Genomic DNA, 24,750 nt, shown 5'->3' on the forward strand with positions numbered 1-24,750 from the left:
GTGTAGCGGCTGTAGACTATTGCAGTAAATGCAAATATTATTTTAAAATAATTTATATCATATTTTGTTGTTTCAACTATTGTATAATAGTGTTATATATGTTAAATATAATTACCAGTAATAGTATTTGTTTTGAGGATTTATTATACCAGGAAATTGTGTCTCGTAGTAAAAATTAGTGCTTCTTGGGGACTTGTAATGAGAAATTGTAGACTGCGTGTCCCACGTCAGGTTAGTTTGACAAGTCTCATTACTGGGCCTCACGCAGATACAGGCGTAGATTTGGTAATAATTCTGCAGGATTGGCTCTCGGAGCTAGTGGGGAGGTAATGCGGAAGCATGTGGAGCATGTGCAGCCACAGTGTGAAAATGATCGCAATGCCGCTACCATGACTAGAGCTCAGTACGCGAGAGATGATTCATTCAGCCGGCCCGCTTTACCACATATGGGCGGAACGTTCAGCACGAGGGGCCCAAAAACTGCGCTCTTATTGGCACAAAGCGCCGGTGATTGACGTGAGGCAGTCCCGCCCCTCTCCTGCCCTGGTTATTGGCACTTTAACGAATCCCGGCCACTGCCTCGGTGTCTGTGCGCGTTGACAGACCGATGAGACTGTTTTAAACAGACTGTCGCTTCGTTTTCAGCGTCTTTATACATCGCCTGTGGTAATTAGCTACTGAAGCGGACTATTCTGTCTCAAGGAATGCTAGATTAAGTGCTGTTGCAAATGCACTTCTGGTGAACTTCTCTTTCTCGGCCAATCTGTCTTCTCGGTCGGTAACCATGGCTGAAAAACGACGGTCCCCGTGTACTATGAGCCTCAAAGCGCACGCATTCTCGGTAGAAGCGCTTATTGGCACGGAAAAAAAGAGAAAATTGGAGGAGGAGGACAGCGAAAACTGCTTTGAGGAGATAAACGAAGTGCCAAGAATGACAGAAAGTCCGCAACCCAGCACTGGGAGAACTTGTCCCAGCACCAGGAGTTGCGAGATAGATTGCACCAGCGACGAATCCCGTAAGTAGCCTAGTTCTGTTTTGACTTCTTCTGAAATGTCGACAATAAGTTACGCATAACGTAAACGCTAAATTAACCACTTATATTTTAAAACATATATTTTGCTTGAGGTATAATGCTGTATGAAGAAACCAAACACTATGTTTTCCCTATATAGTTTTGATAGTAATATTAATAATAGGCTGCTAAATCAATTCTAAACAACACTTACCCAAGACGGTCACAAAAATCCTGTAATATGATTTAGGCAAAATACCTTGGTAATTTAGATTTTCTTAGGTAAAGTCAGGGTAACAGAGGCGAAAAACACAGTGTACAAACACAAAATAACATAGTTATGAGTCTCATAAATATGGGCATTAAGAGAGCGACTAATCTATTCTGTGTTTATGAGTTTGGCCACAATCATAAACACACATATTAACTTACCATCACTAAAGCCTAAATAGGCCTACTCGCAAAACAGAAAGAAAACAAAAAATGGTAACTGGAATAAAAGACAGGTCTAAAAATCTATTGATTTCACAAACCCTTTTCTTAAATGTAAAGGATGTATAGCTACGTGTTTTTTTTTCATCACATGTATATTTAAAAAGTTCTAAGAAATTCTTCAGTTTATACGCAAAATAATAATAATACTAATATTTATAGGCATCATTGAATTTAAATATTTAACAGCATTCAACAAAAATATTGACTTAACAAAATGCACTGGCCCAAGACAATAATTTATTTTATTACTGCTTGCAAGTTCAACTTCTAAAACAACTTCAATGAAAAGCTTTCTGCAAACTGTTACAATATGCAATATAAGTCGAGCTCTTTCTGTGTTTGTCAGCGGAGCCTGAGGACGTGTTGTTGGACAGCCCACAGCCTGCATCCCAGGGTGCGCAAGTCCTCGTGCAATCAGCCACGAGCTCCGGGGAGGAGATGCGCGTGGACCTGCAGGGCTCAGACTTGTGGAAGCGATTTCACGAGATTGGAACTGAAATGATCATCACCAAAGCCGGCAGGTGCATCACACAAAACACTCTTGCAATGTTAAACCATTTAATGGTAATAGAAAAAACATCTCAACATGCATTTATTTAAAATCGGCGGCGATGTAAATATATATTTTTATTCTCATAAAAAAGTATAATACGCTGCAAGGGTCGTTCAAATTTTTGGAATTTATTGAAACGGCAAAAATATTCAGAATAGTCTCTTCTAAAAAGATGTGGTTATTTCCAGATTCATGCATTTAAATTAAACACATCAAACCAGGAACGGTGCCTAAATGTCATTAAAAAAGGAGAAAATTTATGAAGTACATTTAGTGATATATTTTTTTAACATAGGTCTCATAATTTTACATTAGACCCAATTTTGTGCATTACAGAGCTTTTTGTTTGTTTTAGTTTAGCTTTTTTATGACTGACTTTGATTCATTTGGAGACATGCTGTGTGTTTTATATGATTAGACAAAAATGCCAATAAAAAACTGCGCTCGTGGGGAACTTAAGTATGATGAAAATATTAATATTACATTTGTATTATATCCCAGGCGAATGTTTCCCGCGATGAGGGTTAAGATTGCGGGACTGGACCCTCATCAGCAGTATTATATCGCTATGGATATTGTTCCTGTCGACAACAAACGCTACAGGTAAGCAATTTACGAAACATTTCTCCGCAACTGTTCGCGACAGGACAGCCGGTTGCAGAATAATAACGCATCTACTATTTTCACAAATGATCGAAACAGTCTAAAATGTGCAAACATAATACTGAACAGTTTGAACTGACCGTCTCCACAAATGGCACTTCTGGACTTTGTTGACATGTTCAATTCGGCCTTTTGCGATGCCCTTTTGGGAGCTTGACCTCCTGGACACGAAGGTCATGAGACAACTGCAGTCAAAACAAATTCATAACGCGTTAGTTTTGGCGGACTGTTCTGTGTATTTGAACATATTGTAAAGCTGTAAACTAATGAGAGAGACAGAGATTAGGCTACGGATTGGGAGTTATGACTCCCCAAGCAGCCTGGAAAACAGGGGAGGGGAGTCTTTAAATATTAGGCCTATGCGTATTAGCTAAGCTACACATAGGCTAATAATATAACAAAAATATTAACAGTATTTATTATAAACAGTGGATATTGAAAATATATTCTGAAAGCCCCAATTGTCCGCTATCACAGCAATCGCGTGCAAGCATAATACGTTACCAATGCTCAGTCCATAATCGGTGAATTTACAAAAAAAATAATAATAATAATACGTTGCCTGTTTTTAATGTATTAATTTATACATTGTATTTTATATTTACTTTATCATTTGCGCATTGCAAAAAAGCTTATAGTAGGCTATCACAGATATCTTCAGTGTTTTGTTTGAAAAGTCCAGTTTGCAAATTATGCCAGTCACCACAAGACATTTAACGACAAAATACACTGTGTAGAGAAAATTAGGCTACTGATAATAACTTCTTTATGAAAAGTAGAGCAGTCTAAAGCTAACCGACTCCTTTTTTTCTTCCATTCAAAAGGTACGTGTACCACAGCTCAAAGTGGATGGTGGCGGGTAACGCCGACTCTCCTGTCCCTCCGCGGGTTTACATTCATCCAGACTCGCCTGCTTCCGGTGAAACGTGGATGCGCCAAGTTATAAGCTTCGACAAGCTCAAACTAACCAATAATGAGCTGGACGACCAAGGCCATGTGAGAATGCCTCTTATTATTTACCAGGGAATTTTAAAAAAAGAAACCACATAATCATTTCCTATGTCTCAGGCCTATATCTATATCTTGATCACTTACAGTAAAGCAGACACTCAGGTTTTCCTTTTGTGATCTATTTATATTAATTAAATGTTATAATTGGATGACTGTTTTCATGCACCACATACACACATGTTAGTCATTGTCACCCGGTGTGCATTTTGTTTTGCTGTATTATTTTAAAGGCCTAAACATGTTGTAATGTGGAGGGTTGTAAACAAACTCAATTGAAAGCATCCCCAGGGCGAGGCAGTTAAAGGCCTGTTTGGCCTTTGAAAATAGAGGCATGTGTGTTTTTATTGAGGTAGAAAACTGCTTTGGTAATTCCTCCGTTTCCCACTCTAAACACGGATGCGCAATGTAATGTTTTCCAGATCATTCTGCACTCCATGCACAAGTACCAGCCCCGTGTCCACGTCATCCGTAAGGAGTGCGGAGAAGAGCTCTCGCCTGTTAAGGCGGTTCCTACCGGGGATGGTGTCAAAGCATTTTCCTTCACTGAAACTGTCTTCACGACGGTGACTGCATACCAAAACCAACAGGTAATTGCAAACACATCCTGCCATAACCCTTCTATTTACAATTTCACAGCACTGAACCACACAAAAGCTGCAACTAGAGTTCATATTGTTTCTTGAAATGAAATCAGAAGTAAATTTGCTGGACTCGGTGACTTTTCTTTTTATTGGATTGCATTATTCCAATGCAGTATTATAAAACAAACAAGTAGTAAGGTCTGGCACAACAAAAAGTGTTCATTTATTTTTCTACGTCTAAGCAAGAGAAAATAAACATTAATGTCAGGTTTATCGCTGCATAAAAAAGAAAAAAGTACAAAAGAAGCAAGTATTACACATTAAATAATCATTATTTGGTTACAATATTACAATTTTTAAGTCACATTGTGTTTGGTTTAGGCTTCATCCTAATTAACTAACCTTCATTAAAGAAGATGTTTCCTCATTGTGCAGCTCTCAAAAAATGTGTAAAGGCAAGCTATTTTATTGTGACAATACTAGTGATTTCTAAAATAAACCCAGGTTACTATGATAAATGACTTCCATTCACAAGATATATTATAAAAATAATTATACAAATGGGCTAAAGCAGTTGGGATTTAGAGGGCTCTTTGCGTTCATAGATCAAAGCCTCTGAGAGACTGAAAGAGTACGCAGCACCCCATAAAGAGCAATTTATTTATAAGGCGCACTGTTACATATGTGCTTATTTAGGCATGTGTATTGACTTTGTACTGCCAGCAGTTCAGAAGCAACGTATTGATGCTTTGCAACACAGAAAAAAATATATGTGCAATAGAATTTTAAGTTTGTTTTCATTTGCTAAAACCAGAGCCTGTTTTAGATAAGCTAGAGCTTCAAATCTTATCATCTTTTCACGTTCACTGCCAAGTTTTAGAAATGATGTCATTCATTTGTCTGAGCTTATAAAAACACAACACACATGCGTTCTCTCACACACATATACGGAAGCAAAAAAAAAAGCTTATAAAATAAACCCACACACATTGCATTGTGGGATGTGGGTCACTGGTGCTGGGTCAGGGAATTTGACATTACAGGATTTGGGTCAGTAAGGAGAATGTGTTTTGTGTGTGGATCTTTTACAGATAACAAGGCTGAAGATCGACAGGAATCCGTTTGCAAAGGGATTTAGAGACTCGGGACGAAACAGGTAAATGTAGAAAATTATACAAGCTAAAGTAATGGCTGGAAAAAATGGCTTCCAGTCTTTTTGATTACATTTTTAGTGGTTTTAACCCTTTAACTCTTTAGCCTCACCAACAAAAACATTTTTTGATTGAATTTCTTAACTTCTAATGTCGCTAGTTAACACACTTAATGCATTTTTTTCAACACATGCCATAATTTCTAAAATATCAACCATTTGGTAGAGGTTGATATGTCGGTTTATGGTAAAAGTATTGGAATAAATAGATTTACTACGAAAAAAAAATCTGAAAATTAGTAGCATAAGACCAATTTATGTAAAAAAAATAATCAAAATAAAACAGTTTTAAATACTAAATCTTTTTTATTTTTATTTTTTGAAGTATCCCAAAAAATATATTTTCAGATTCTCATTTAACATGTTTTCTAATTTGTTTTATTTTAACAATAAAACCAAAATCAAGTGTAGTAGTGCAACAGGATTATGTTTGTTTGCTTTTCTTGGAAACCAACAATGCTGTATGTGTAAACCATTATTTAAAACAGTCATTCTTTAAATGACTTTAACAGTCATTATTTAAAACCGTCAAAACATGATCAACCATTTGATAGAGCTGGCAGTTTAATAAACAAAATTTTAGCTAAAGTATTTTTTAAAAGTTTTGTGCTAAAGTTTTGTATATAATGCAGTACAGAAATAAAAATGCAAAAATCTGCAGCTTTCTTTGCGATGACGACATGTTTTTTTTTTTACTTTTCTTTATGACGTTAGTATCAAAATATTTCAAAACTATCAAATGACATAAAAGGATTATCAGATAATTTTTTATACAAAGGGAAAAGTCTTTCTTTAGCGAAACTCAAAGGGCCAGCAAGAATCTAATGAGGCCCAAAGAAAAAGAAAAAAAAACATAAAAAACAGTGTCACATTAAAACCCATTATTCCACAAACAAACAGGCAAATGTTGTAAATGTTGCAAAGTCTTCCAGTGTTTTAATGACATTTTTAGTGGTTTTAATAAACAACATTTTAGATAAAGTTTTAGTTTTGTGTATAGTGCAGAACAGAAATTAAAAAAAACTGCAGCTTTCTTAGAGGTAACAGTTTTATAAATTTTTTTGTTTTTGTTAAACTTTTTTTTTCTGACGTGAGTATCAAGTTATTTCAAAACTATCAAATGACATTAAAGGATTGTCAAATAATTGTTTATACAAAAGGAAAAGTCTTTCTTTAGCTAAACTAAAAGTGCCAGCAAGAATCCAAGAAGGCCCAGAGAAAATAAACAAAAACAGCATCACATTAAAACCCATTATTCTACACACAAACAGGTAAATGTTGAAGCTAAGTAATGGCTGAAAAAAATGTCTTCCATTGATTTTGCTAAAAATTTTTGTGGTTTTGATAAATACAATTTTAGTTAAATTATTAGTTTCTGTGTATAGTACAGTACAGAAATAGAAATAAAAAATTCTGCAGCTTACTTTGAGGCTTCAACAATTGTTTTTTGTTTGACTTCTCTTTCTCACGTCAGTATCAAAATATTTCAGAACTATCAAATCACATTAAAGATCAGATAATTTTTTATACAAAGGGAAAAGTCTTTCTTTAGCCAAACTCAAAGTGCCAGCAAGAATCTAACGAGACCCAGAGAAAAAAAAGAAATAAAAAAACAGTGTCACATTAAAACCCAATATTCCACACACAAAAAATAAATGTATAAATGAAACAACACAACAATAAAATCTCCAATCTTTGCATCGTCTTCAAACAGGAAATGGAGGCTGTGAAGAAAAAATAGCTTGCGCGACACTGACTAAAAAGCACAGTGGGGAAGTTTTACTCTGCTCATTAGTTTTAAACGAGAGCGATTTTAACACCCCGCTGAATCACACCAGACCACATACATCCACTTTTCCTCCATCCCTCAGCGAGGTCTCGCAGAGCACTCAGACCGAGCCCCATGGCTCAGTGTTACAGGAAAAGTTAAGCAGTTTGCTAAACAAACTCGGCCACTTGATAGCTCAAGTGGTGTGGCTGATAAAACTGGGGCCGAAACAAGTTGAGGCATCTTGTGTGAATTATCGCCTGAGTGGGACTGTGGAGGGGGTGGGGAAACGTCCACGCTAACAAGGCGCACCGAGCACCACCATTACTTCCAGAAAGTACCCCCCTCTCTTTCTCTCTCTCTCTCTCTCTCTCCTCGTAAAGCTTTAACTGTGGCTTCCTGCACTCTATGTCTGATCCCACCGATAAAGCTATGTGAAAATAATTATAGCCCTGCCATCGCGCACACACTTTATGTTCTTCATTACCTGCTTTGCTTTACTACCTAAATACATACTGATAAGGCCTAGGACTAAGATGGCTGGAAGGAGTGAAAACATTTTCGCAAAGGTTAGGCAGCTGTTTTTCTGTAAGTGGAGCTACAACAGTAATTCAGTCGTGCCTTTAAAAGTGTACTGAGTGTTTCTGTATATATTTAAGTATTTGAGTAGTGCATGTTTAATTATCAGAATGCTTGTGTGTTTTAGAATGGGATTAGAGGCACTGGTTGAGTCGTATGCGTTCTGGCGGCCCTCGCTGAGAACTCTGACATTTGAGGACATCCCTGGGATAACTAAACAAGGTAATGTGTGTGTATGTGTGTGTGTGTGTATGTGTGTGTGTGTCTTTCCTTGTCTAATATTATTGCATAATCGGATATGTGTGAGAATAGTAAACAACTTCATCACTCAAAAATTAATTTCTGCTGTTTGTTCAAACTACTTCTTTAAAATGAGTTGAAAAAACACAATTCTTATTTTTTTTGGGGGGGGGGGGGGACAACTTAATTGTTTTATGTTCAGTCCACTTGAATTTGTAAGTAATTTGTAAGTAAAAAAGAGTTTTGGAAGTAAATCCTGGATGTAAATCAGCATCATTGATTTACATCACTAATGATGCTCTGTTAAAAAAAACAATAATAATGTTAATCAATGATGGCAAAATAATGATTTTCAGTGTTCAAAGCTGACATTCATTCAAAGAGATGGAGGAGTACATCATAGAATTTATATCTGAACATTTGGAAGCAGAATTTAGGAATTAAACAAAAACAATCTTGACTCGTACATGTTAAATTTCTCAACTAAATTGTCTCTTTTAAATGTATAATATATAATGTAGGATGTTATGAGTGTGCACTCAAAGAAAACTCCTTGGCTGTGTAAAGACAAATAACTCATTGGATAAACTCAATTTAATTGAGGGCAGGATTTACATCCAATAAATTTGTTTAGCACCAAAAAAAAAAGAAACTTCACAAAGTTAAATGCAATGGAGGTCCAACATGATTTTATCAAATAAAAGTTTAAATACATTAGCATTTTATTCAACTTTAACTGATCTGATAAGGTCTGATAAAATATTAAGAGTGTAATAAAATCATATGTGTCTGTTATATGTCGTACATTTCAAAGTATTTTAGTTTTATTTGAAGTTATCCTAAACAAAAAGACATTTTTTGGCACATTTCATGAGTTACATATACAGTTGATTGCGACTGATCTCAGAACCAATTTTAGGACAGTTATCGCTCACTGAGAAAAGCAACAACCTGCATTTTTGCTAATTAAGCAGGGGTGCTTCTGCAATGGTAATCTCAAAGCATTACATGAAACTCTTCTAAATCTTCAAACTAAAGTGAAAATTAAACTCTAACAAGTCTTTCTATTAACTTTAAACACCTAAGATTATTTTTACTGCCAAGATTTCCCTCTCTTAACTCAATCCCATGCAAAGTATGCTGGGAACTACAAATCTCCTAACCAGGTAGTTGGACCAACACAATTGCTTCATGTTGTCCCAACACAAAACGCCTAAATTAACTTAAAGGTTTACCAATTTAAGTGGAATGAACATAAAACAAATAAGCTGGCTAAAGAAATGACAAGAATTGTGTTGTTTCAGCTCATTTTGAACAGGTAGTCTGATCAAGCAGCAGTAATCCTTTTTTGAGTCTGAACTATATTTATCCATTCATCTTGTTTACTGTAAAGGATTCAATTATTTAGTTCTGAATTGTACACGGAAATTAAGTCATAAAATGAAAGCTTTTGCACTATTTATTCACCCTCAAATGATTCCAAATCTCTATGCATATCTTTATTCTGTTGGACACTAAAGAAGCTATTTTGAAGAAAGCTGGAAACCAGTAACCATAGACTCCCATAGTAGGAAATAAAATACTTTGGAAGTCAATGGTTCCAGCTTTCTTCAAAATATCTGCTTTAGTGTAGAAGAAAAAAAAATAAGACAAGTTTGGTACAAGTGTGAGTACAAGATGACAGAAGTTTCAGTTTTGGGCGAATTATCCCTTTAAGGATGAATTAGACATCTTGTTTTCTTTAAATCTCTGTAATGTGCCATATCACATTCTGATATTTGAGAACATGTTATTGAAACGTATGCTCTTTAACAGGTGCAGCCGGCTCTCACGGTGTTGTTGGGTCTTCAGCACATCTACTATCCTCATCCTCATGCCCATCCCCTACATTCCACCTTGGTTCTGGGGCAGGACCCGTGTGCGATTACTCCACCTGCAGCCGAACGAGCCACCCCCTCCACCGCTACGGCCCTTCGCTCTCCGCAGACTCCTACAGCCGACTGACCAGCCCCACAGCCGATGCCTTCTCCACTTCTCGCAGCTCCACGTATGTGAGCGGGACAGAGAGCGAAGCCTTCTCCTGCACACAGACTGGCCTGCCAATCCAGATCCACAGCATGCCAAGCACAACCTCCCAGCTGCAATACCTAATGCCCGGCCACGCCCATAATGCATTTTCCACCAATCAGAGCACACAGGGATCATACAATGGCTTTCGGCTACACAATCCGTATGGTCTATACGGTTACAACTTCTCCACTTCTCCACGTCTCGCAACCAGCCCTGAAAAGGCGGCCGCCACGCAGACTTCATTCCTTGGCTCTTCCCCTAGTGGGACACTGACAGACAGGCAGGTTTTATCCACTATGGATGGTCTCCACATGCTCAGTAGTAGTCAACAAAATCTGTTCGACTCACGGACTTTGGGGCTCACGAGTTCCTCTTCCCAGGTGACAGCCCACATGGCTTGACTCCCCCTCAAAAAAACTTTGATGGACTTCAAACTCAGCTTTTCTTTGAGTATAAACTAGTTTTTGGGACTTGCTAATAGCATAATTTATAATCCGATGGAGATAAAACCGCGATAAAAAGCAAAGAAGACATACCACAGTGTAAAGAACTCTGCAATATCATTTATGTTTCTGTGTAAGTGACAGCTGAAAATCACATTGATGTTTTTTAATAGACTGTATATCTTAAAAATCATTCTGATGAAGCAGTACTGACCATTATTGGACATCAGGGTATGGAAATGCCTGGAGAATCACATGGGAAAGCATGAAAGAACACCAGCCATCGGATCTCATCAAGGTTCAATGAGACCCCACGACTGCTGGTGGGAGTGTGAGGACTTTAACAGATGACTTTTTGTGAGGCTGGATTCAGCGTCTTATGGACAATAAAAAATAAGTTTGGCACTTAAGTGTGAGCAGACTGAATACAAAAAAAGGACAGGAAGTGATGTCATGAAGGCTGGCTGCATCTGAAATCCCAAACTGTATAGTAGGTGCAACATTTGGTTTCAAACTTACTAGAGCTGCACGTTTCTGGATAAACTGAGAATCACTATTTCTTTTTCATGATTTGGCCACGATTCTGAATATTAATAGTAATTTACCAGAAGTTCTGATAAATTTAAAACAATAATATTGTATAATTGAAATTATTTATTGAATCATTTATGCAATAACTCAATCACAGGGACTATATAGTTTATTACTGGATGAATCAGCATTTTTGAAGAATCAGTTGATTGAATCATGCGAGGCTAAATATTATAGGAGATGCTTGTCGCTACTTATTGGTAATAATGTAATTGATTTGCTACTACCGTTTAAAAGGTTATTTTGATAACTGTAAAACCCCACAGTCAACTTTATCAAATGAAATGAGTGTAGTCAATTCAAAATTGACTGAAAGTTTATTCTACTCATGTGAAAAGAGTTTTGAAGTTAATTAAATACCTCATTACTTCAGCCTAAATGGATTATGTTCACAGTACTCATATAGATTAGTTTTTTTTAACTCCAATGGTTTGTAGCAATCGGTTTCCTCAAACGGTTTGAGTTGCCTTAACTTATTGAGTTTTTACAGTACTCAGTGGGTTTGAGTTCTCTTCATTTATTGGGTTCTACTGTGCTCAAATTGCTTTATTTACTCAAATTGATTAAGTCCCCAGTACTCATTAGGATTAGTTTTTGAACTTAATTGGTTTGTTGCAATTAGTTTCCTCAAATGGTTTAAGTTACCTTAACTTTTTGGGGTTTACAGTGTAGCTACTGTAGAAACCTGCATTTATGTCCATCCTATAAGCTGTTGCCCTAGCACTTTTGTTGTAATCTGAATGATTGTAACACACAAACAATAATACTGGCTGGAAACACATAAGACTTAAGCCATTTCATAACCATGACGACTGATGTCTCATATTTAAATATACTGCTGTGATCCTCAAACCTTTAATAAACAAAAATCCTGATCGTTTCAAGACAAGTGAACTGAAATTAAGATTAATTGATTAATCGTGCAGCTCTCAAGCGTACAAAAATTATGCTTTACAGTCTGAATGTGTTCACCATGAACTTAATACATGTGGCTGTGATTTTGCTGTCATGCAGCTTACAGTGTTAGTCACCTCAAATCATCTTCCAGGAAATCATGGCAGAGCAAAGGGTTCATCTAACGTGAACTTCAGGATCTCACTTTTAGTAGAAGATAAAAAATTCTTGCCTACTTTTTAATTTATACTATCAATTCAATCATTCTTTTGTTCAAATACAGTTTTTTCACCTACTATATAGTATGTAAGCAGGCCTGAATCAGATACAGGGATTGACTTGCTGGGTGACAATCAACAGGTAACCAATTCACTGTGCCAAGTTTTTAAACCTATAGCAGATACTGTGCTTTAATCTTACTAGGAACACGGAAACATGGGCTAGTGTTTACAAATTCCCTCCAAGTCGAAGGGTTTTCATCAGGATTAGAGCTGCTGTCTGAACCTTGGAACAGACAAGGCTGAATGAAATCTGACCCGAGATGATAATTCTCACACTTTATAAATACTACCATTGGCATTCTTCTGAAGGATTATAGTGCTGTCACCAGATACATGCTGATTCCAGGTCAGCTGTCTCACTCCAAAGACTCAAATGAATGCTTTTCCTTCACAGACATGTTAGCTTTTGCTAATTTACTCAATTTGCAAATATGGAGAATATACATATTATTGATAACGTGTAAAGATTTCACTTGCACTTATGCCAATTGTAAATACTTGCTTTTTAATATTCAGCCTTTTTGTTTTTAGAAAGTTGCCACAATTGACACTTCCTTCATGACTCTTGTTGGCCTGAGAAATATTAGAAAACACTTTGAGCCAAATAAAATATATTCATATGGTAAAGCATAATTGTGGCGTGTATGCATGTGCATTTCAGCATCAGATGCTTCTCTTGGGGTCAAGAAAAGGTTCTGAATGCCTAACAAATGAAAAATACCAGCAGAGGCTCCTAGAGAGGCATACAAACACACACAAACACACACACAAACAGAATGCATTCATACACTCAAACACAATGAAATGACAACCTTAAAGTTTAAACAATAAAAATAAAAAAAGGGTGAAACAGTGTTAGGGCTTTTGTCCCTGAGAGATCATACATGTCAACAACATTCTTCTGTTTATGTGCAACGGTAAACGAGTGTGACATTACACACATCTTCTTCATGTGCTTGTAACGTGCTTAGGTTTCAGTTTAGTGTGTGTACGTCTGAAGTGTGTAATGCAAGACCTTCTAAATGCTACTAGCACATTTAACACAATGCATATGGCATATATGAGCACAAATGATATAACTTAAAGTGAACTTAACTTTTAACTTAAAGTCAAGCTAAAAAATAATTCTGTCCCAATTTATTTACTTTTCATTCGATTCAAACATTAAGTTTTGTTGTATGTTTATATATATAATAGATGTTGTAATCTGGTAGCAATTGACTTTCAAAGTATTTATTTTCCACTATGGATGCAAGTGACTACCTGTTTCCAGAATTTTTCTATTATTTTTTGTGTTCAACAAAAGAAACTTATAAAGGTTTTGAACTTAGTGACTTATAAGGCGAACTTTTTGGAAATTGATATTTATTTCATGAATAAATAAGCTTTCCATTATTGTATGGTTTGTTTAGACAGGACAACATTTGGCCGAAATGCACTGAAAAAAAGAGATGCACTGTTGCAAACTATTTAGTTGGGCTGAATTTAAACAAATTAAATTTAGTGATGTTCAACTTAATTTGTTTCACTAAATTCAGTCCAAATAAATTGTCTATCACCACTTACCTTAAAAATACTGAAAATCCAATGAATTATTTTTTTCAGTGTACAATTATTTACAAATTTAGAATATCAGGGTCAAAAAAAATCGGAATATTCAGACAACTGTCCTAAAATCTTCCAAGTTAAGTTCTTTGCGATGCATATTAGTTCTTTGCATACAGTAATATAAAGCATATTATTATTATTATTATTCCTTTATTTAGCCAGGAGATCACATTAAGACAGTACTGTCTCTTCTTCCAGCGAGACCTGGTCATTAATAATCTTAATAATCTAATAATATTAATAATCTAAGATTCCATTTTATTAGCCCAACAACAAAATCCAATAGATTTTAAAGGACTAAATGTGTGTAAGCCTTTTCTAGAGCTTCTGAAAAGAATTGTGTTATTTCTAAAAATGTATTTATATTTGTTTACAACTCTGAGTTAAATCTGACCCCAACTTTGATTATTCCAATTTTACTGTTTTTGTTTTTAGATGATCATATTATTAATTTGTGATTTAAAATATACTTTAATGTTTTCTTGGGTCCGATATCCTTAATTGTACGTTCATTAGGGATTGCATTTCTTCTCACGAATGCCATCTCGAAGTTAGTTAGAGGATGTAGGGTTAACTAATACCCAATTAGTCCGGTTGCCTCCTGCTGACTTGTACTAAAAGAGTAGTCAATTCAGTAATTTCCAAACAACTTGCTTATAGCATTGATTAAATCATTAAAAGGTCTTCATGCTGCCGTGCCTCCTGTTCCATACAGTCAAATGTGCCTTAAAAAATGTATACAATTATGTCACAACACAGGTAGACTCTACATAACATACTGGATACAATGAATTCAGGAGACTCCAAAATTAATCAAAAAAGTTAACATTTACATCCAATTACATAATCAAACAATAAAAGGCAATTCAGAAGTAAAAACACAACATCAATTACACAAAGATAAATCTAAAAGTATACATGGAAGTCCAATATAATTGTTGAGCTTGAGAGCTCTTCACTACTGGCTGGTCTGGATGCAGACTTACGACCATGAAACATTTAGTCCTCTTTAAATACCCAATGAGATCAATGAATGGCTATTTTGTTAATGATGAACATGATCTTTACATAATATTCTATTCTAATGATATTCTAATGACTTTTGACATAAAATAAAAATATATAATTAGGATGAACTTTAGATACTGTATTCCCACTAGTGCAACATAGGTCTGATTTTGTGGCCCAGGGTTACAAGTAGTCAAACAGCACTATGAATGCGTGCATAGTTGTAAGACTGGGTCGTTGGACAGAACCAGAGAGACACCTGTTACGGCCTGAAGGTGACAGACAAACAGCATATGCAGAGAGAGAGGGTTGTTGGGTGCTTTTTTATTTTAGAACAGAGGAATGGTCAGCTTGCTGTATCTCTCTAACAGGTGACAAAACTCCTCTGTGGTTTGCAAATCTTACATACAGCCATATCCTTACATACGCACGCACACACACACACCTCACATTACTGGCTCATTATCAGCAATCCTGAAGACATTAACACTCTGAGGCCAGTAAAGAGCAATGTATAAAATGTATACCTAAATTTGAGCACTTTAGTAACACTTAATTTGACTCTGCAATGGACTGCTTAAATATTTTAATTGCTCCAGTGCTGATAATTATACATATATAAATATAAAATTTGTAGCATTTTATAAATAAATTTATGCATAAGTTTTTGTAAATGCCAATCACAAAAAATGTATAAGTTTATTTGTTTATTAAAGAAAAGCTTTTATGTTTATATATGTACATTATATTTATGGAAATTAAAAACCATATAAAATATGCTTATTATTCAAAATTAATCCATCATATATCAAAAGAGTTTTTCAAAATTGTCCTAAAAATGGGTGTTCAAATGTTGACTTCACACTAACAATGTATAATATATAAACATGCACATAGTATTCCTTCAAAACAAATAGTCTTTATCATCAATGTTTTATCAATCAATAGTAGATGCCACTTTTAATTTCACTTAGCAAAAGTCAAATAAATGACAGAAGCCTGTTTATTTTTGCCCATAATGACTTTCATATCCAGCAATGAAGTGTAATGTAACTCAACTACAGATGCTCTTTAGTTTGCTTGGCTAACATGCCCTGTGTGCTGCTCACCAGTCTCTGCCAGGGCTCTGTTTTCACTTCAGTGTGTTTGGCATACAGGATCAGCTTTCTGTCCCTCACCGCCTGGCACCAGTGTCTCTCAACACACTCTTATAGTCTTTCCTGCAGTTTCATTGATTGTGCAATCTATCTTATTGCACCTTTACATCTAAATGTACAGGACTTTACAGAAAGTAACGTTAGAGCTTTAAGTGCATCCATCATGCCCTCTTTTTTTAAATAATATAATTTTAATATTGGTCTTGAGCATCCCCAGAATGGGTCTGTAAATTTCCAGTCCAGGGCGAAGCAGTGGCGCAGTAGGTAGTGCTGTCGCCTCACAGGTTCAAACTTCGGCTCAGTTGCTGTTTCTGTGTGAAGTTTGCATGTTCTCCCTGCGTTCGCGTGGGTTTCCTCCGGGTACTCTGATTTCCCACACAGTCCAAAGACATGCAGTACAGATGAATTGGGTAGGCTAAATTGTCCGTAGTGCATGAGTGTGTATGTGTATGTGTGTGTGTGGATGTTTCCCAGAGATGGGTTGCGGCTGGAAGGGCATCCGCTGCGTAAAAACCTGCTGGATAAGTTGGCGGTTCATTCTGCTGTGGCGGATTAATATCCCTGGATTAATAAAGGGACTAAGCCGACAAGAAAATGAATGAATGAATTTCCTGTCCAAAATACCCTATATATAATTTATTATAGCATGCAGAAAATGCAATTTGGTGTTTTTTTGTGTGGCACTTTAAATGTGAATGAGCTGCATATTCCTGCACCATTCTCAGAAAAGGGCGGAGCCTATATAGCCAGTAAAAAAAACAACATGACAGAGCATGTCTTTAGCCATACATGCACTCAAAAAATTATTTTGTTCCTTGTTCAAACTACTTATGTAAAACGAGCGTAAACAACACTATTCTTGAAATTGTTTTGGGACAAATTGTTTTATCTTTAATCCACTTGAATCTGTTAGATTAACTTAATTTGTGTCGGTACAAACTAAATGAACTCTGTGGAAACCTGAATTATTTACAGTGTGTATGAACCAAAATCAGAGAAAGATGAAGGTGAAACACCTATGAGAAGAATTCATAATGGGGTGCATTTCCGAAAACCATCGTTAGCCAACTAAAGTCGCAAGTTCCATCTTCGTTCCAATAAACATTCACAAACTGCATCGCAAACCTGTATGCTTCCAACTAATGTACATCTCTACAGCTGTACTTAGAAGCCAAGTTCTTGTTTGTGTTCTATTCCCAGTTATCCACCTCTGCCCTATTCCTTTCGACATTCCATTATTTAAACTTGGAATAATAATAAAAAAATTAAAATTATCTCTCTTAATTTGCTTTTAATGTATTTTTACAGTACAGTTTTAGCAATTTTCATATTGAGAATTGCGTTCCCTTCGCAGTGCTCTGAAAACATTTATGCCCTTTTAAACACAGCCGTGGCTCATGACGAAAGCTACTGTATACGTGACCTATTATTTAAAAGCAGAATTTATGTTACATCTGCACTGTACTATGATAGTTCAGCTGTGACTTATGATGTGGTTTGGGAAACGCACCCCAGGTCAAACCATTCAGAGTGGTTCTGAGATTAAATATTTATTTATTTATTTATTTGTTTGTTAATTTATTATTGATTTATTGATTGATTTATTTATTATTTTTTGGCACCTTTGCATTTCTATTCAGTTTTTTTTAATGCAAAACAAAAATGTGCACAAAACTACTTAAATGTAAATATAATTAGAGGTTTAGCAGTGGGCGTGGCCTAAATAAAACAACTTCACATTACAAGGAAAATCAAAACCGCATGCCTAATAACACTGGTTTAGTTTAAAGGGCATTAATACATAAGGAGTGGGTAGATTTTTGGCAGTGTATGGTGGTTGTTCACACACTCCCAACACACATTTATGTCCAAACACCATGTTGAAGTGGATTTTGCATAATTGGTGCCCTTTGAGCCCAAAACAGCCTAGAAAGGGCAGAACATTATGTTCGACTCTTCACACAAATCATGAATAATTCATTCTTTAACAGCTCCTCGTATGTCTATTATGGTTTGGGAAGAAAGCAAACCTTATTTCCATCAGCTCAGCTCGGGTCACATCACATAACCATGCAGTCTTAAATATATATATGTATATTCATCCGTGTGTCTCCTGGTACATTACCAAACACCCTGACATTCAGCTTCAATAGCCACTAATAGCATGCTTACTTTTTAGCAAGGAGCCTCATGTTCTGCATTGCATATGACTCATATAAACGCTGGATACTTTATTATATTTTATAAATTTAGCTCTATGATGTGGTCAAGTACTCGTGACTAATCATAAACTATATTTTGAACACAGGTTAGACAATAAAAGAACAATATTTTCATTTTCATCTGCAATTGTCCACAAAGAATATGATGTTGATGAGTATATGTGTATACAGGGTTTCTGCAGGTTTTATCAAGCCAAATTTAAGATTTTTTAAGAACCTTTTAAGACCATTATGAATGAAATTTTAGACTTAAGCGAAGCTAAACACTTAGGATTTTTTGCAATGGCCCAGTTGGGCCAATGGAATTAGTTTTTTTGCTTGCCACATATTTTAATATCAATGTTTCTTTCAACTTTTTTTCAACCAAATACTGTATATTTCTGTTATAAAACCTTACGTTTCATGCATATTCATAAGTATTATGTCCACCCCCCTTACTTCTGTAAATAGATTTTGTATGAATGGAAGATCATATAAAGGCATATACTGCCGTTAATGTCATTAGGAATTATGTAACTGTTTATAGTTTTTATTTCCTGATTAGGGAATTTAATTTAATTTATCTGTAAAATATGTAAAAATGTCTAAAAGCTGTAGTGATTTTATCTCTTTGCAATAGAAATAAATTTTATATAGATGGATTGTTGATAAGTGGTTGTTTGTTGACCCGACTGGGTAGCTTTAGTTGGACAGATGAAAATTAAGACCTTTTTAAAATGATTTAAGACCTACAAAACAATATTTTAATGAATTTAAGACTTTTTAAGGCTTAAAACTTTGTTTTTGAAATTTAAGACATTGATACTTTAAGACTCCGCAGACACCCTGGTATATCATGAGTATATGCTCTAAACAACATTTCATAAAAATATAACCATATATATAACCATGTAACTTTAATCATATGATCAACTGTATTTATTATTGTTTACAGTCCTAATATTGCAATTCAGTATCCCATTTTGCATAATACAAGCCTATTTATAAGATTATCAAAATATATTCATGTTTTTTAAATGCACAAGCCTAAATAAGTGTTTTAACTATTTTCTGTGTCTTTGTTATCGTTTTTTAACATAAAGCAGTTATTTGTTGTGAACACCATTGTGCCTTCTGTAAAATACATATGTGAAATCATTTATAATATAGACTTTATAAAAAAACATACATTTTACAATTATGTGCTAACAAAACAAGGGTTTATATGCTATATTTGTATTTTATATTATGCATTTCTCCTTTTATGGTACTGTACAAAAAGTGTCCTAGAGAATTAGAGCAACACTACGATGATTAAATACATTTATTGTCTGAACTATTTATTTAAAGCCTAAAGAAACATGAATAAAACTTTCATTGTCGGGAAACACTTATAAACAAGGAAGTTGAAGGGGTGCGTCAAGCCTCTCTGTGTGCGGGACATTTCACTCCCATGAAAAAAAGTGTGTTAGCATTTCCAGCAAGTGTGAAAGGACAAGTGGACAGTGTGTGTGTCCATGGGTGTTCCAGGAAGAGCACCTGTGGTGTACAGGGTCGAGCTGTGCCTGTGTGTGTGTGTGGGACAGGGAGAGAGGGTCTGCGTGACCCGTTAATGGCCCGGCGGGTATTTGATGACAGTTGCAGTAATCTGAAGCTGACTGGTGTCTCTTACACTCATTTAATCTTTGTCATCAAATCCCACCATCCATCTGATTAATGGCTACAGTTCAAGCCTGTTTTCAGAGCCTTATATTTTGCCATGATGAATGTGAATCTATGGCCATATTCTCCTCTAATATAACCCTGAAAAAACTATTACGAGAGGACTTCCTCATTCTGCGTCCAGCTCTGTTTGTGTAGAGTATTTGTGTGTCTGAGAAACCGATCTCTTCTATAAACGTCTTCTCTGGGTCTTGCCAGGCGTCTGAACGATCTGTGGCTTGGATAAATCAAAACTGAAATGCAAATCATAGCTAAGGTCAGCTCAGTCCTGGCTGGTGTGACGCTCCAGTCGGCTCTCATCACACACACTTGCACCTTCCAGCTCACGCTCATAAACGACAAGCATACGCTAGGTATGAAAATCACGTGTTGGCATTAGTGTACACTTCTGAAACCGTTATGAGGCTGTACTACTGCACTGACAATTTTTAACACTGCATGTTTTTATTCATTTATTTTTTTATGTCATCTAATTTCATTTATTTTGGTATAGTGAAAGGTCCTAGAACTTGAAGAGTATATATATATATAAAATTTCTGTTGCAGTTATCAATTAATTAATCATTGCTATCATCAGTTTCAGCCAATATATACCATTATCCACTCTACACTCATCGGCCACTTTATTAGGTACACATTACTACCGGATTGGGTCCCCTTTTGCATTTAGAACAGCCTTAATCCTTCGTATCATAGATTCAACAAGGTGCTGGCAATATTCCTCAGAGACTTTGGTTTACCTTGACATGATGGTATTATCCAAGTTGCTTAAGATTTGTCGGCTGCACCTCCATGATGCGAATCTCCCGTTCCACCACATCCACCACAAAATGTGCTCTATTGGATTGAGATCTGGTGATTGTGAAGGCCATTTGAGTACAGTGAACTCATTGTCATGTTCAAGAAACCAGTCTGAGATGACGATTTATGACAAGGCGCGTTATCCTGCTAGAGCTCACCATCAGAAGATTGGAACACTGTGGTCAGACAGGGTTGGACATGTTCAGCAACAATACTCTGATAGGCTGGGGCATAAACACGATGCTCAATTGGTCAATTGGAGACTCATCAGACCAAGCAATGTTTTTCAGTCTTCTATTGTCCGAATTTGGTGAGTCTGTGCGAATTGTAGCCTCAGTTTCCTGTTCTTAGCTGACAGGAGTGGCACCCGATGTGCTCTTCTGCTGCTGTAGCCTATCTGCTTCAAGGTTCGTCATGTTGTGCATTCAGAGATGCTCTTCTGAGTACCTCAGCTGTAACGAGTGCTTATTTGAGTTACTGTTGCATTTCTATCACCTGGAACCAGTCTGGCCATTCTCCACTGACCTCTGGCATCAACAAGGCATTTGCACCCACAGACATTTCTCTTTTTCGGTTCATTCTTTGTAAACCCTAGAGATGGTTGTGCGTAAAAATTCCAGTAGATCAGCAGTTTCTGAAATACTCAGACCAGCCCTAACAAGGTGATTCCTGTCAATTTTAAATTCATGGCTTTATGCCTCAAACTTGAATTTATGCTAATATCTAAATCTTGGATCTGGTTTGAGTACATTATAGAATAATTTCATTTGTAATCGTTCTTTATATTTAATTTTATTTCCAAATACAACAAAAGACAGACAGAACAATATAAACCACACAATATACAGTACATAAAAAAATAGACAGCTTGCCAATACTTCATCAAAGGTGACCGATAATGCACCTCAACAGGCTTATAGGATTTATCAATAACATTAAAATACTATTCTGAGAATCCCCCAGTCGACAAATAAACATATGGATCAAATTTCTCATCAAAGCAGAAAATTAACAAACTCTTACCTTACAAAATAAGTCAATTGCACTACACCTTTTAGGTTTTTTAAGCAAAATATCTCATACACACTCTTTCTTTTTAAAATTATACCACAAAAGAGCTGTACATAAAGATCTGCAATATGTTCTAAAGATGTTTCCCTCAACCTGCTCCGAACATATATAAAACTTCTTTACCAGCATATATGCTTGAACATTTAACTTTCGATGTTGCTTGTACATTTAATTGCCATCCCTCATATCCATAGAAATGACATGCCCTAAATATTTAACAGTTTATAGTTCAATGTTTAAATACCTAATTTGGGCCACGGTTATAATATTGGTTTAAATAGATTTCAGACAGAAGTGTAAATAAATGTAAGACAAAACCAAACACTAAGTCAGTGTTATTTTATATGGCAATGTCATTGTTTTTGGCTGCATTTTTAATGTCAATCTCAAAGTCAAAGGAATAATTAACCAAAAATGAAAATGTGCATTTTATTTACTCACACACTCAAACCGTCCAAAAGTTTTCCTTGAATTGCTCAGGGCCACTTGCTGAGGCTGTAGATTAAAGGACATAATGTTGTAAATAAAGAAGTCACAGGTATACATTTTGTTTTAAATGCAAACTACATTTTTTCTTTGACCATACCATCATGGTCTAAACTAAAAGTCCCCCTGAAAACAAAATTAACATTCTATTGGTGTTAGTATCAATATGTTAAGCTTAAAGTTATCTATAATGCAGTGTGCTCCTTAAAACAAAGACAAACTTTGCATTTCAAAATATAATCAATCAAAGCTTGCTGTTTCTCACATCAGTTCCGACAATATCAACAATCAAACTTCAGGTTCTTAATACATCTTCTCATGGTTTCTGCAGGTTTCATCAAGTCAAATGTAAGACTTTTTAAGACCATTAAGAATTCCATTTTAGACCTACACAAGGTTAAAGATTAAGGATTTGTTTTTCTAATAGGCCGGTATTTTCATGTGGAATTTATTTGAGTTTTTTTTTCTCTGATTAGGGAATTTAATTTGAGGAATTTGCAGTAAATGTCTAATAGCTGTTGTGAATTGTGTCTCTTTTGCAATAAAAAATGTAAATATAAAAAATAATGTTTTATTGAGATATTTTATTGGTGATTGGATTGATGTCGGCCTGATTGAGTAGCTTTACTTAAACAAAGCAATAATAAGACCTGTTTAAAATTATTTAAGACCAACAACACAAGATTTCAGTGAGTATAAGACTTTAAGACCCAGCGAATACCTGTCTGGCCAATCAAATGCTTAAAAGCAATCAAAAGTATCTCGTCCCCTTCAAAACACCAAGGCTTCACCTAAACACCCGCATATATAAACAAACTTACTAACATATGAATAAAACACTAATGGCTTTATTTTAAAGGGGAGGAGCTACTCAATATATCCCGCCCTGTCTTCAATTTTCAATGTCAGCCAACTACTCCTTTATCTCACAAAAATCAGAAACTAAAAGGAGCCCATTTGTTTGTAAAGTTTGGTTTGTTAACAGCAAGGGCCATTTGTCTTTTGCACACAGCATAAATAGTGACACCCACACAAACACGCACACACATATCTAACTCGTCCCATTAGCAGCAGAATGCAGGGGGCCGGATCCCCCTCCCTGATTCAGTCCCTCCTTAATGCTATGGCCAGACTTAGCACTGTCATTTATAGCACAGCACACCATCAATCTTAATAGAAGTGTGAAGTGCAAAGAGCCGATGAAACAGCAGCCATGATCACTATTTCAGCCAGCAAGAGGAGCAGGACAAGAAAGAGAGAGATAGAGAAGGAGATGAACATTCAAGCTAGCAAAACAGAAGAAGAGAGAGAGAGAGCGAGAAAGAGAGACAGATGCAGTGGAATGATCAGGAGAGGTTTTCATGTTCCAGGAGTAAAAGAAGAATTCATTTAAGAGGTGTTTACATGACTCACTGGATGATAAGAATGTGCGATTTGGCACAAATGAGTGGGTGTCCAGTTGTGGATGTATTTTTTATGTCTGCTATGATTATCCATAATTATAAACATCTGAATTGGACTTTTAACTCTGCTTCAGTGCAACTAGTAGTATTAGTAATAGAAAGGTTGTGAATCTGATTTCCAGATGATATAAATATATATATATATATATATATATATATATATATATATATATATATATATATATATATATATATATATATATATATATATATATATATATATATATATATATATATATATATATATATATGTGATGCTTTAGAGTCTATACTGTACACGGTAACTGATTTGGATACAGTGCATCCGGAAAGTATTCAAAGCGCTTCACTTTTTCCTCTTTTTTTGTCACAGCCTTATTCATAAATTGATTAAATTTATTCATTTGCTCAAATTCCATACACAACACCCCATAATGCTAATTTGAATTTTTTTTTTTAATTGTTGCAAATTTATAAAAAAAAAAAACTGAAAAAAAACCCTGAAAAACTGAAAAATTACATGCACATCAGACACTTTGTTGATGCAAGGTTGGCAGTAATTACAGCCACAAGTCTTTTCGAATATGATGCCACAAGCTTGGCACACCTGTCTTTGGGAATTTTTGCCCATTCCTCTTTGCAGTACCTCTCAAGCTTAATCAGGTTGGATGGTAAGCGACGGTGTACAGCCATTTTCAGATCTCTCCAGAGATGTTCAATAGGATTTAGGTCTGAGCTCTGGCTGGGCCACTCAAGGACATTCATTGAGTTATTGTGAAGCCACTCCATTGATATTTTGGCGGTGTGCTTTGGGTCATTGTCCTGCTGGAAGATGAACCGTCGCCCAGTCTGAGGTCAAGAG

At 35.7% G+C, this 24,750-nt stretch overlaps 2 protein-coding genes across 6 annotated transcripts in view; one reads left to right on the top strand and one right to left on the bottom strand.

Moving 5' to 3' along the window:
* LOC101887148 (hormonally up-regulated neu tumor-associated kinase homolog A) overlaps positions 1-24,750 on the bottom strand; it is a 227,935-nt gene that overhangs the window by 72,763 nt on the left and 130,422 nt on the right. For 2 of the 4 annotated variants that reach the window (XM_087307437.1, XM_087307438.1), the window contains one exon: positions 22,402-22,455. The exons of 1 other annotated variant lie outside the window; for it this stretch is intronic. In XM_087307437.1, the coding sequence (XP_087163563.1) occupies positions 22,402-22,455 (54 nt within the window). Of the gene's footprint in view, positions 1-2,804; positions 2,910-22,401; positions 22,456-24,750 lie in introns of all 4 variants that reach the window. One more of the 4 variants, XM_087307440.1, reaches the window with a different exon arrangement.
* On the top strand, positions 575-13,025 carry tbx18 (T-box transcription factor 18). Of its 2 annotated transcripts, none has more exons than XM_087306143.1 (8): positions 575-1,016; positions 1,855-2,025; positions 2,563-2,664; positions 3,549-3,720; positions 4,155-4,322; positions 5,408-5,472; positions 8,001-8,095; positions 9,929-13,025. In XM_087306143.1, the coding sequence occupies exons 3-8, from the start codon at positions 2,567-2,569 to the stop codon at positions 10,582-10,584; spliced, it is 1,254 nt and encodes a 417-aa protein (XP_087162269.1). In that variant the 5' UTR covers positions 575-1,016; positions 1,855-2,025; positions 2,563-2,566; the 3' UTR covers positions 10,585-13,025.

Source organism: Danio rerio, chromosome 23 (genome assembly GCF_052040795.2).
Source record: "Danio rerio strain M-AB ecotype USA chromosome 23, GRCz13ab, whole genome shotgun sequence".
NCBI classification, from domain to species: domain Eukaryota; kingdom Metazoa; phylum Chordata; class Actinopteri; order Cypriniformes; family Danionidae; genus Danio; species Danio rerio.

Bases quoted from the DNA above. Each gene is read 5' to 3' on its own strand.
- tbx18 (XM_087306143.1), top strand. From the start codon at position 2,567: ATGTTTCCCGCGATGAGGGTTAAGATTGCGGGACTGGACCCTCATCAG. The intron at 3,721-4,154 runs GTGAGAATGCCT...AATGTTTTCCAG, and splicing joins AGCTGGACGACCAAGGCCAT to ATCATTCTGCACTCCATGCA. The intron at 5,473-8,000 runs GTAAATGTAGAA...TGTGTGTTTTAG, and splicing joins AGAGACTCGGGACGAAACAG to AATGGGATTAGAGGCACTGG.